At 41.8% G+C, this 13,053-nt stretch overlaps 1 protein-coding gene across 2 annotated transcripts in view; it reads left to right on the plus strand.

The window, feature by feature from the left end:
- The first annotated feature begins 6,768 nt into the window (after positions 1-6,768).
- SRPK2 (SRSF protein kinase 2) overlaps positions 6,769-13,053 on the plus strand; it is a 233,037-nt gene continuing 226,752 nt past the window's right edge. For both annotated transcript variants that reach the window (XM_019806648.2, XM_034666773.1), the window contains exon 1: positions 6,769-6,854. In XM_019806648.2, the coding sequence (XP_019662207.1) occupies positions 6,784-6,854 (71 nt within the window). In that variant the 5' untranslated portion in view covers positions 6,769-6,783. The remainder of the gene's footprint in view (positions 6,855-13,053) is intronic.

The following is a 13,053-nucleotide window of genomic DNA, read 5'->3' on the forward strand; positions in this document are numbered from 1 at the left end:
ACAGCAGCTTGGAAGTTCAAATTTTGTTCAAGACTTTTTATCTGCAAGAGCTCAGTCTTCAGCAATCCTCTCCAAGGAGGTCAGGGGTAGGGGTGAAACTTTCAACCCTCTCATCACTTGGTCTTTCTTTCTGTGACCAGCCTTATCTTGAGGCTTTCTAGAAGCCTACCCTAAGTTGGCCAGGTGTGATGTAAATGGGCTCCTCATGAAAAACAAAAGACCCTTCTAACACTCAGGAAATCTCAAAGGTTTTAGAAGCTCTGAGCCAGGAAATCGGATCAAATACCATATGTCCTATTATACTACTGGGACATGCACATTTACCTATTTCACAGGATGGATTTGAAAGAAATTTTTTAATGGATCTGAAAGCATTCTTTTAGCCAGAAAATGTAAGATAAATGTAATGTATATTCCAAGCCTATTACTTTGTTCTTTGTGGTTGCTCCACAAAGTGAGAAACTGTTGATGGATTGACCTTGCAGAGGTTTAAGTGCATTGGCAAGCATGCCTCAGATGAAGTTCAGTGGGATTTTACACACACACACACACACACACACAAACACACACACACACACACACCCCTATGGTAGACTACTATAAAGTGGCCCTGGTGACTCATGCCTCCCTAAATTCACACCCTTGGTATCATTGCCTCTTGCAATAAATCTGGCCTTAGGATTTGCTTAAAGCAACAGAATATTCTAGAAATGACATTGTGTGGGTTTTATGAAGCCTGCACAGCTTGTGCCTTCACTCTCTTGAGACTTGCCATCCAAAGAAGCTGAGATAGACCGGTTAATGATGAAGGACCGGTTAATGATGGAGAGAGAGAGAGGTCCCAGCCTTCCAGTCTTTTCAAGGCCTCAGCTATAGGAAGGGGGTCATCTTGGGCCCTCCAGCTCTAGCTCACCCACTGGATGGATGCAGCAGCATGTGTGAGCCCAGATGAGACCAGAAGAACTGCCTAGTGAACGCACAGCATTTTGAGAAATAATAAATCATTGTTGTAAGCTACTAATTTTAGGGTTTGGGCGTTTTTTGTTTGTTTATGCAGCAGTAGACAACTGAGGCCATTCTCAACTTGTGATGACCAAATTCTTTAGGTGTCAGTTGTCTGTGAATCTAGCATTAGACAGGAAGGGGAAAGAAGCAGCAAAGAGTGAGACCTGGAGAAATGCCTGAGGACTCAGAAATAAGAGGTACTTATATTACCTTGAACAATAACAACAGAACATGGTGGCTTCCTCTCTGGTGACAAATAGTGCATGAGAAGAGACATCCATTTGTTGTACATCACTGAGTGTGATGAGTCATAAAAACGTGCCTTACATACCCAGAGATTCAGAAATACCATTGTCTTTATTTTTTTATTTTTATTTATTTATTTAGTTATTTAATTTATTTTGAGAGAGAGAGAGAGAGCACCCGGGGGGGGTGGTGGGGAGGGGCAGAGGGAGAGAGAGAATCTTAAGCAGGCTCCATGCCCAGCATGGAGCCCAAGGCGGGGCTCAGTCTCACGACCCTGAGATCACAACCTGAGCCACAATCAAGAGTTGGATGCTTAACTGACTGAGCTCCCAGGTGCCCCACAAAATACCATGGTCTTTTTTTTTTAAATTTTATTTATTCATTTGAGAGAGAAAGAGACAGAGCACAAGCAGGGGGAGGGACAGAGGGAGAAGGAGAAGCAGACTCCCCGCTGAGCAGGGAGCCCGGTGCAAGGCTCCATCCCAGGACCCGGGGATCATGACCTGAGCCGAAAGCAGACGCTTAACTGACCGAGCTGCCCAGGTGCCCCAATACTATTCTCTTTAATTCATAGTTAGGTATATCTGCTTCCTCACCAGTTTTTTAAATGAAAAATCCCCGTTTTATGGATTGTTTTGATTATTAATAGAACCTCAATAAGGTTGTATTACTTGTAAAGTCAGAAGAATATCACTCTAACAATCCTATATTATATAAAAATAGATTTATGCCATTGGAAATTGTGTTGTTCTAGAACACATAAAGATGATTTCATAGGGGTGCCTGGTTGGCTCAGTCAGGTGGAGCATCTGACTTTTGATCTTGGGGTTGTGAGTTCCAGCCCTGCGTTGGTGGTAGAGATTACTTTTTTTTTTTAAGTTTATTTATTTATTTATTTTTTATTTTATTATTATATTATGTTAGTCACCATACAGTACATCCCTGGAGATTACTTTTTTAAAAGTTATTTTATAAACAAATGTGTATGATGCCTTCACTCTTCCTCTTTCTTTCCTTTGCCCTAATGTTTGGTGAGCGGGTTGAAGTGCTAGATGGTGGCCAGCTTCCTGTACCAACGTCTTCGAGCAAGCTGCTACTTTTTCTCCATGATCAGGTGAAGTCAGGAGTCCTGAGTTCCCAGCAGGTGCTAGAGACCCATCGGTCCTTCAGAGTTTGGCTTGTAAAGGTTTCAGGTGGGATCTGCAGAGGTGGGCTGTTTGCCTCGGGGCTTGTATAGGTGAGTCTTAATAAATCAAGGAGGTTTGAGGGGAACACCCTGAAGTCTGAGTCGCTCTAAGAATAAATCTCCAGGGGGTTCAATTCAGTTTGGGGTCTCCATTAAAGATTTTTGAGAAGGGGGGTGCCTGGCTGGCTCAGTTAGTGGAGCCTGTGACTCTTGACCTCAGGGTTGTGGGGTCAGTCCTCATGTTGGGTGTAAAGTTTACTTTTAAAAAATTCTTTTTTTTTTTTGGTAAGATTTTGTTTATTTATGTGACAGAGAAAGAGAGAGAGAGTGCACAAGTAGGCAGAGTGGCAGGCAGAGGGAGAGGGAGAAGCAGACTCCCTGCTGAGCAGGGAGCCCAATTTGGGGCTCGATTCCAGGATCCTGGGCTCATGACCAGAGCTGAAGGCAGACAGTTAACCGACTGAGCCACCCAGGCGTCCCCCCAAAAAAGATTCTTGAGAGAGGGTTTAAGCGGTAAGATTGATGTACCAGGCATAGGGCCGCCCCAGCCCATAAGCAGCCCCCCTACCACCGTTGGTTGGGTCTGCTCCTCTATCAGTTCCTTTAAGCAGACTGTGAGGAGTGAAATGGGTCTTGGAGGGCAATAGAAGCAGCCTGTGGAAACTGAGGCCTGTTTATCTAAGCTGCCCAGGGAATGTGTTCTCCGGTTACCGAGTATGCGCTAGGACAGGACTGACCTCAATTTACATTACTGTCACATTAGCTCAACTGTACAAGGGAACTTCCTTTTATTCTTACTATTTATTCAACACCACCTACTATGTACCAGGCACTCCCAGAGGAGTTAAGGACGTACAGTCCCTCTTTAAGCAACAGACTCCAGTTTTCTTTAGCACTGCAACATAAAAATCCTGACGTAGAGATTAAATTACAATAGTGTGGGACTTAATGACTTTTAAAAGTTCTGAGATCTGGGGAATGCCTTAAAACCAACGCAGTTATTGTGGCAACCATTTGGGAAAGTATTTTGGTGGTATCTGCTAAAAGTGAACACACATACATACCCTATGACTCAGCAATTCCGTTTTCTAGGTATATGCACATATTCACCAAAAGACAGGGACGAGAACATTCATAACACAGATACTCCTAGTAGCCGGAACTGGACATAACAGAACCACGCGTTACTGGCCGAATCATGTGTCCCTTAGAGTCTAGAGAGAAAACAGAAATTACTTTTTTATTGCAGTTAGATCAGCTACTTTAACAGAAAAATGAATATAAGGCATCGTTCAGTTGAACAGGTACTGGAGAGCTAAAAAAGGATAAAGGGGGCACTGTGGTAACTCAGTACTAACGCAGGAATCGGCACCCATCTCTGCGGCTGGGGGACAAAGTGCAGAGCTGGGGTACTCCACCTCAGAAGCTTAGAGGAGGGAGCTGGGGCCCAGAGGTCCCAGGAGGGGTACTGCCTGGCCTTGATGGTCCTTCTGAGGGGACACCGTGAGGCTCGTTTGAGGAGCACTATAAAATGGGACCCGCCAGCCGTCACGAAGGGGTCAGCTCTCCCTTTTCCAGCCTCCGGGCTCCCTCTAGCGCCCCCAACTGGCAGAATCAATTGTAGTCTGTTGGCTGAGTCGCAGCTGCCTCATTACGAAGCTGAGAGTAGAAGGGCAATTTTGTGGTTAAGATACAGTATTTGTTGTTTCTTTTGCTTTTTTTTTTTTTAAAGATTTTATTTATTGATTTGAGAGAGAGTGAGAGCGCGCTCACGTGGTGGGGAGAGACAGAGGGAGAGGGAGAAGCAGACTTCCCACTGAGCAGGGAGCCCAACTTGGGCCTTGATCAGATGTTTAACTGACTGAGCCACCCAGGAGCCCCTTGTTTTGCTCTTTTGGAGAGAGAGAGAGCACGGTGGTAGGGGCAGAGGGAGAGGGAGAGAAAGAATCTTAAGCAGTCTCCATGCCCAGGGTGAAGCTTGAGGCGGGGCTCAAGCTCACCACCCTGAGATAATGACCTGAGCTGATATCAATAGTAGGATGCTTGAATGAGCCCCCCAGGCGCACCAGGATAGGTAGTTTAATAAGTGGTGCCAGGGGGGGTGCCTGGCCGACTCAGCTGGTAGGCCACGTGACTTTTGTTCTCAGAGTTGTAAGTGCGAGCCCCACATTGGGTGCACAGATTACTTTAAAATAAAATCTTCAAAAAAAATAAGTAAATGGTACCAGTGGATTTTAAAAACAAGTGGTATATTCACAAAATGGAACACGATACAACAACGAAAGTATTACTCTGTGTAACACTTGGCTCAGTCTCACAAACATAAGGTTGAGCAAAAGAAGCCAGATGCAAAGACCTAGTTTATGATTTCATTACCATAAACCTAAAAACTGGGCAGCATTAATCAGCAGTGTTACTAGTTAGAATAGAGGTTACCTGGGTGGGACTAGTGACTGAGGAGGGATGAGGGGGCTTTCAGGAGGTACTGGGAATGTTCAAATTGTTTTTTTTTTTTTTTAACAATTTTATTTATTTGAGAGAAAGCACAGAGGGAGAGTGAGAGGGAGAAGCTGACACACCCCCCCCCAAGCAGAGAGCCCAAGGTCAGGCTCCATTCCTGGACCCTGAGATCATGACCTGAGCTGAAGGCAGATGCTTAACCAACTGAGCCACCCATGACCCCAGTGTTCAACATTTTTAAACACAGGTGTTTGTATTTTGTACCTTTGTGACTTATGCATGTTTTTTACATGTATATTATGTAACAATAAAAAGTTTAAAAAAGAAATACAATTGCACACTATAATCATGGGGACTATCAAGCTGTTTTCTGTTTTGTTTTGTTTTCATTTTATTTTTGGGAGCACCTGGGTGGCTCAGTCAGTTAAGCATCTGACTCTTGATTTCAGCTGGGGTCATGATCTTGGGGTTGTGAGATTGAATCCCAAGTTGGGCTCTGTGCTGGGCATGGAGCCTGCTTGGGATTCTCTCTCCCTCTCCCTCTGTCCCTCCCCTGCCTTAGAAAATGAAAAAAAGATTTTAAGTGGTCTCTACACCCAGTGTGGGGCTTGAACTTACAACCTTGAGATCAGGAGTTATGTGCTCCCCTGAATGAGCCAACCAGATGCCCCTACTATAAAGCCATTTTTTTTTAAAGCTTTATTTATTTATTTCAGAGAGAGAGCACAAGTGGGAGGGGCAGAGGGAGAGAGAATCTTAAGCAGACTCCATGCTGAGCACAGAGCCTGATGCAGGGCTTGATCTTACAACCCTGAGGTCATGATCTAAGCTGAAACCAAGAGTTGGACATTTAACTGACTGAGGCACAGAGGTGCCCTTAGAAAGCTGTCTTTTAACGATAAAGTATATCTTATCACTATACACAACGCCTCTATCTACCCAAAAGTTATAAATACACATTTTTGAACAACTGATTGTGAATTATGCTAGAACAGAATTCATGTTTAACTGTGAGAAAAATCATATTCAGTTTATTTTTACATTAGATTTTATATTGGATTTTTATATTATAAAGTGGAGGACAAAATTCTTATACTCAGAGAGTTCATGTATTTGAGAAACAAGTATTCTATCATGGCTCTATTCATGCCCAAATGCTTGAAAGAAATGGGGCTCATGGTGCCAGAGTTCAGCATAGTTAATTATGGCCAGACCATTTAATTTGTTTAGATATGTGCTGGCATATTAGTCAATATCTGAATCTCTACTAACAGAGCCCTGGGCAGATCTTTAGGGGCCTTTTTTAACTGGTTTATGTAACTGGCTTAAGTCTTATATACAGTAGGCATTTTATTTATAACACATCTATTACTAATGTTGATTTTCCCTCAATAATCTAGACTACATTCCCTTTTCTTTATTTAGTGTGAACATTGGACTGAAAATTCTCTTTCATTTCTACTGTTTAGACAATAGCCAAATGAGCGGTCTGTAAGGATTCTCGTTTGCAAATCAGAGGCACTAAGAGAAAGAAGGAATGACCCCTTGTGGTGGTTTAAAAAATACGTCCACATATTCTCTGTTCCTTTTCCCTTCAATAAGTGGTTTCATGCCCCTCCTTTGAGCATGGGCTGGCCTTGTGTCTCATGGATAGAATGTGGTGAAAATGATGGATTGTGACTTCTGAGGGTAGGTCACAAAAGGCAGTGAAGTTTCTTCCTTGCTCTCTGGGGGAAGCCGAACACTCAAGCAGCCCTATGGAAAGACCCAGGTGGAGGAAGTGAGGCCTCCTCGAAGGAGCCAGTGAGGATCTGAGGCCTCCTGCTAACAGCCATGTGAGTGAGCCATCTTGGTAACAGATCTTTCAGCCTTACTCAAGCCTCCAGATGACTGCAGCCCCAGGTGACAACTTCACTCTCCAGCCAAACAGCTTCCCAAGTCCTGGACAACAGAAATCGTGAGATAATAAATGTTTGTTGTTTTAAGTTGCTAAATTTGGGAGAAATTTGTTTTTTAGCAGATTAGTAAGAAACGTCTTGATGTGGATATACATAAGAACAGCTAATACTTATTGAACAGTTAGCGCCTTCTCTAAGCATTTTAGGTGAAACAACTCATTGACTCCTCCCAACTATATAAGGTAGTGAATATTACTGTCCTCATTTTGCAGATCAGGAAACTGAGGTGCAGAGAAACAGAGTAACTTGCCCAAGTTACCCAGTCCAAGGTTTACCTAGTAAATGGTAAAAGTAGGATTTGAACTCTGCCGGTCTGGCTCTGCTGCTCTGTACACTCACTTCTGGGTTAAATTGCTGCTGTATGGCACTGAGAAATATGCTGTAATAATAAGAGACAGGCTTACGCTTCATAATAGAAGGTATAAATTAGATCTAAAGAAACTTTCCTAGAAATGTCAAAGCATTCGAGAGCCTTTAGAAAGGGGCTAGGTTCTCATCCACTAAAGGCCCAAAGGTGGGTTGTATGACCTCTCAGGTCTGTTTCCAATTCTGTGACATACTTCATAAACCTTCTGAGAAACAGTATGATTTATAGCTCTATTTAGAAATATTAGCTTGTAACTGGGTTTACAGCATTCTGTAATTTTTTCTTATATTTAGTAAAAATTAATATGATATGTTTGCCTTGAATTCTGTAGTGCTAGATTGGGAAAAAATGCATAAATACTGCCCTTTTCACTTCTTTCGGACTGCTACAGAAAGCAAAATATATCCAGTTCTAATACTTCTGCTTCTTAATTATAATATTCTCAGAATTAGATTTATTAGGAATAAAGAATGGTAGAATAAAATAATTAAATTTATACTCAGGGTTGTGAGTTTGAGCCCCACGTTGGGCGTAGAAGTTAAAAAAAAAACAACTTATACTTTGTTTCTTTTTGTAAATTTCCTTTAAAATGTCATTTGAAATTATGATGCATCTCAAAGAAATTTTCCATTTTTATTTAAAAAAAATTTTTTTTCAGTAGGCTCCACACCCAGTATGGGGCTTAAACTCACAACTGACCCTGAGATTGAGTCACATGCTCTACCCACTGAACCAGCCACATGCCCTGAAATTTTTAACTTTTAAATTTGCAGAGACTAGGTTTATATTTTTATCATTCTTTCTGTAAGCACCTAATATAGTATGTGTAAATTTATTGATTGATAATTAAATTGGTGTATTTTAATTTGATAAATTCAAAGCAATACACAAATATTCTAGGTGGCAAATGTAGTTCTCTCCTATTTTATAGATGTAGAAAGATTGACAAGAGTACCTTAAGGTCTTTAATTGCTATCTTCTCAGTGAGACTTTTTTTTTTTTTTAAGATTTTATTTATTTATTTATTTGAGAGAGCACAAGCAGGAGCAGAGGGAGGGATAGAGGTAGAAGGGGAGGGTCAAGCAGACGTCCCCCTCAGTGGGGAGCCCAACTCCGGCCTTGATTCCAGGACCCTGAGATCATGACCTGAGCCAAAGGCAGATGCTTAACTAACTGAGCCACTCAGGTGCCCCTCAGTAAGACCTTTCTTAATCACCTCTCCAGGGGCACATGAATGGCTCAGTCAGTTAAGTGTCTGCCTTTGGCTCAGGTCATGATCCTGGGGTCCTGGGATTGAGTCCCACAGCGGGCTCCTTGCTTAGCGGGGAGCCTGCTTCTCCCTCTCTTACTCCCCATGCTTGTGCTTTCTCTCACTGTCTCTGCCAAATAAATAAATAAGAAATAAAATCTTAAAACAACAACAAAAACTCTTGGACAAAAAAACACCACCTCTCCAAAAGCTTGGAATTTTTTTGTTTTTCATTTTTTCTTCTTTTTATAGATGCTACTGCCATCTAGTAATCATAGTAATAATTCACATATTTATTTTGTTTACTTTCTGCTCTGGCAGTAGAACGTAAGCTCCATGAGGGAGGGAGATTTTTGTGTGCTTTGTTCACTGCTGTAGACTCAATACGTAGAATAATGCTACATTAATAGGCATTTGATAAATATTTGTTGAACAAATGAATGCAAAAGATCTAGCAGACAGATTGAGTCTGTGTCTCCCATCTAATGTTAATGATAATTACTATGTATTGAATAGTTATTTATTTTACTTGATTATCATATTGATCTAGGAGGATTGGTATTGATATTATTACCATTTTCCAGATGTTGTAATTAAGTAACTTGTTCAAGGTTATGCAGAAATTAGTAGCAGAAATTGGTTTCAACATTAAAGTAAGTGAAAGAAGCCAGTCACAAAGGCCACATATTGTATGATTTCATTTATATGATCTGTCCAGAATGGGCAAGTCTATGGAGACAGAAGGAAATTAGTGGTTGCCCAGGGCTTGGTCAGGGAAGGTTGGGGGAAGGGGGAGTGAGTACCAATGGGTATGGAGTTTTTTTTAGGGGTGACAAAGATATTTTAAAATTAGATTGTGGTGGTGGTTGCACAACCATATGAATGTACTAAAAACCATTGAATTTTGCACTTTAAGTGGGTGAATTGTACGGTATGTGAATTAAATCTCAATAAAGCTCTTAAAAATAATAAAAGAAACAGGTTTCAAACTAACATTTCTTTGGCTTCAAAGCTTCTAATCACCTTCCAGAAGGAGCTAAGACTGGACACATGCTGGTTTTGAGACCAGGTCAAGGAAAGTACAAGCTTTCCTGAAACATCTTGTGCCAGAAAGTTAAGAGGTACTCAGAAACCTATTGGGACATGTCCAGAGGACACTACGACTTGGAAGGGTCTTTTCTGGTCAAATATGGAACAATTCAAGATCAAAAATCAAAGTGACAGTAATTGCTGTCAATATTGATACCAAAAACAAAGGCAAAAAACAAGCTGAAAACAGAGAACCAAGGAATGGTGAGAAATGAAAGTTCTTCGTTACATAAAAATGTCACCTAAATGGTACAGATGGAACAGATGGAATGATAAGATTATAGTGTCATTATTCTACAACCACTATAGTAATAATTGACTCAGGCAAGCATCATCAAGAGATGCTAACCCACAGAGTGAAAGAATCTTGGGGAAAGATACTCACCGAGTTTCAAAGTATTACCCCACAGGATTTTTTGTTTTTTTAAAATTGAGGTGAAATTCACATCACATGAAGTTAATAATTTTAGAGTGCACAATTCAGTGGCATTTATACATTCACAACATTGTGCCACCACCACCTCTTTCTGGTTCCAAAATGTTTTCATCACTACAAAATAAAATTTTGTACCCATTAAGCTGTCGCTCCTCATCTCCTCTCACCCCCAGCCACTGGCCACCACCATTCTGCCTTCTGTGGATTCGCTTACTCTAGATGTTTCGTATAAATGGAATCATACATTACAAAACAGACCTCTTGTGTCTGGCTTTTTTCACTTGGCGTAATATTTTGAGGTTCATCCATACTGTAGTATGTATCATTCTTTTTCATTCTTCTTTTTCTTCATTCTTTTTTATGGGCTGAAAATATTTCATTGTATGTGTATACCACAATTTGCTTATCCATTACTGTGTTGATGGATATTTGGGTTGTTTCTAACCTTTTGGCTACTGTGATTAGTACCACTATGTACATTTGTGTACAAGGATTGGAGTATCTGTTTGCAATTATTTTGGATATATACCTAGGGGCGGAATTGCTGATAATTCTGTGTTTAGTTTTTTGAGGAACTATGGGACTGTTTTCCACAATGATTGCACCATTTTATATTTCCACCAGCCATATACAACGATTTCAATATCTCTATATCCTTATCAACACCTATTTTCCATTTATTTATTTATTTTTAAAGATTTATTTGAGAGAGCGAGCGAGTCGGGGGAGGGGCAGAGAATCTCAAGCAGGCTCCCCACTCAGAGCAGAGCCCATGGGGCTCAATGTGGGGCTCAGTGTGTGGCTTGATGTGGGGCTTGATCTCAGGACCCATGAGTTCATGACCTAAGCTGAAACCAAGAGTCTGATGCTTAACCGACTGAGCTACCCAGCCATCCCTTATTTTCCATTTAAAAAAAGGAATATAGTCATCCTAGTAGGTGTGAAAGGGAATATCATTGTGTGTGAGTGTGTTTTAAGATTTTTTTTATTTGAGAGAGAGAGCAAGAGAGCACAGAGGGAGAGTGAGAGGGAGAAGTGGAACTCCCTGCAGAGCAGAGCCTGATGCAGGGCTCTACTCCAGGACTCTAAGATCATGACATGAGCCAAAGGCAGACCCTTAACCGACTGAGCCACCCAGGTGCCCCTCATAGTGGTTTTGCTTTGCATTTCTCTAATGATGTTGAGCATCTTTTCATGTACGTGTTGGCCATTTGTACATCTTTGCAGAAACGTATATTCAAGTCCTTTACCCATTTTTCACGTAGACTACTTTTTTAAATGGAAAAGAAAAAAGTTAGCTTTACCATAGAAAAATGATTAAATGTAACATCACGAATAATGGAACAAGCTGACATCATTTCCCTTCTGTTGCAACATACTGAGATGGACACAATATCATCCATACAGTGTACCTGACAAAATTATTTAACTTGAATCTAACAGGGAACAGACAAATACAAACCGGGGAACATCCTGCAGAACAGAATCGGGTTCTTCAAAAGAAGTCAATGTTATAAAAGAAAAACAACAACAGAAGGGATTATTCTAGACTAAAGGAGTGTAAAAAGACATGGCAATTAAATATAATGCATGATTCTTGATTGTATCCTGGATTGGAAAAAAGTCAGCTAAAATGGATATTTTGTAAATTTGAATATGGCCTCTGTATATTACAGATAATATTATATTAATATTAAATTTTCTTGGAATGATAATGGAGTTCCGATTATGTAGAATATCTTTGTTCTTAGATACTTATCGAAATGTTAAGGGTAAAGGGTAACAATGCAAAAACTTCAATGATTCAGCAAAAACAAAGTTCATATGCATACATACACACAAGTAAAGCAAATGTGATGAAATGTTAAAAATTGCTGAATATGGGTTAATATGGGTGTTATATTTTTCTCTTAACTTTCCTGTAGGGTTAATATTTTTGAAAATAAAAAGTTGAGAAAGTACTTAACTATAGAGAACCAACTGATGGTTACCAGAGGGGAAGTGGGTGGGGATGGCTGAAGCAGGTGATGGGGATTAAGGAGTGCACTCCAACCAGGTGATTAAAATAAAAATAAAAAAAATGTTGAGAAAGTAAGAAGTTCATCAAGTCTAAACAGCACTTGCAGATCTTTGGGTTTAGCATCTTCAGAATAAGACTGCTTTGATGAGTTAAGAAAACAGTTGTACGACCAATGAGAGTAAATGGTCAGGGTGGATACCTTTCCAAAACATAATCATTTAAACAATCAAAGAAACACTGCAGGTATCATTTTGTCCCACTGTCAACTTGAGTCCCGTCTTTATTAGGTAGCATGGTAGGTGGAAAGGGTTTGGAGTCAGCTAGGCCTAAATTTGAATTATCGTGGGGCAAACTGTTCAACTTCTTTAGGACTCAGTTTCCTCATTGTAAGGTGTAGACAATGACTACTTGGTGGGATTGTTGTGTTAAATTGTTATGCACTTGGTGTTTACTGAGCTGGACTTTGATTCAGGTGCGAAAACTTCATCGTACTTTCCATACCATTTGCATCTTTTCACTTATTGAACTCAAACAATCCTGTGGGGTAGGTAAAGGGGGGAGATGAGAGGACTTCTCCAAGGTCACACAGCTGGTGAAGGACCCAGGTTTCCCCGCTCTTGGTCCTGTGCCCTTTCCACACCCGCCGGAGAGGAGGAAGCGGCGCTCATGGGGATGCAAGGATGTAGAGGAGCAAAGGGGGAGAAGAGGCCGCGCGAAGAGAGGTGGTGTGAGACCCGCGGAGGCGCCGGCCAAGGAAGGGCCCATGGAGAGGCGGGTGGCGCGATCGGTCGGGGTGCGTAGGGGAGAGGCTGTGGCTGGAGAGGGAGGGTCGCGCGGGCCGGGTGCCCGAGAAAGGCGGGAGGCCTGGGCCGGCCGCGGGGGCGCAAGAGGCGGAGGCCCCAGCCGCAGGCTGGGCGGGGGACGCCGTGGGCGGGAGTGGCGGTGGACGCGGGGAGTCACTTCTGCACAGGTGGGGCAGGTGGGTGGGTGCGGGGCACGCGGGAGGGCTCGGCGCGGGGGTCCGGACCCTACCGGGC

This window comes from Ailuropoda melanoleuca, chromosome 1, assembly GCF_002007445.2.
Source record: "Ailuropoda melanoleuca isolate Jingjing chromosome 1, ASM200744v2, whole genome shotgun sequence".
Classification (NCBI taxonomy): domain Eukaryota; kingdom Metazoa; phylum Chordata; class Mammalia; order Carnivora; family Ursidae; genus Ailuropoda; species Ailuropoda melanoleuca.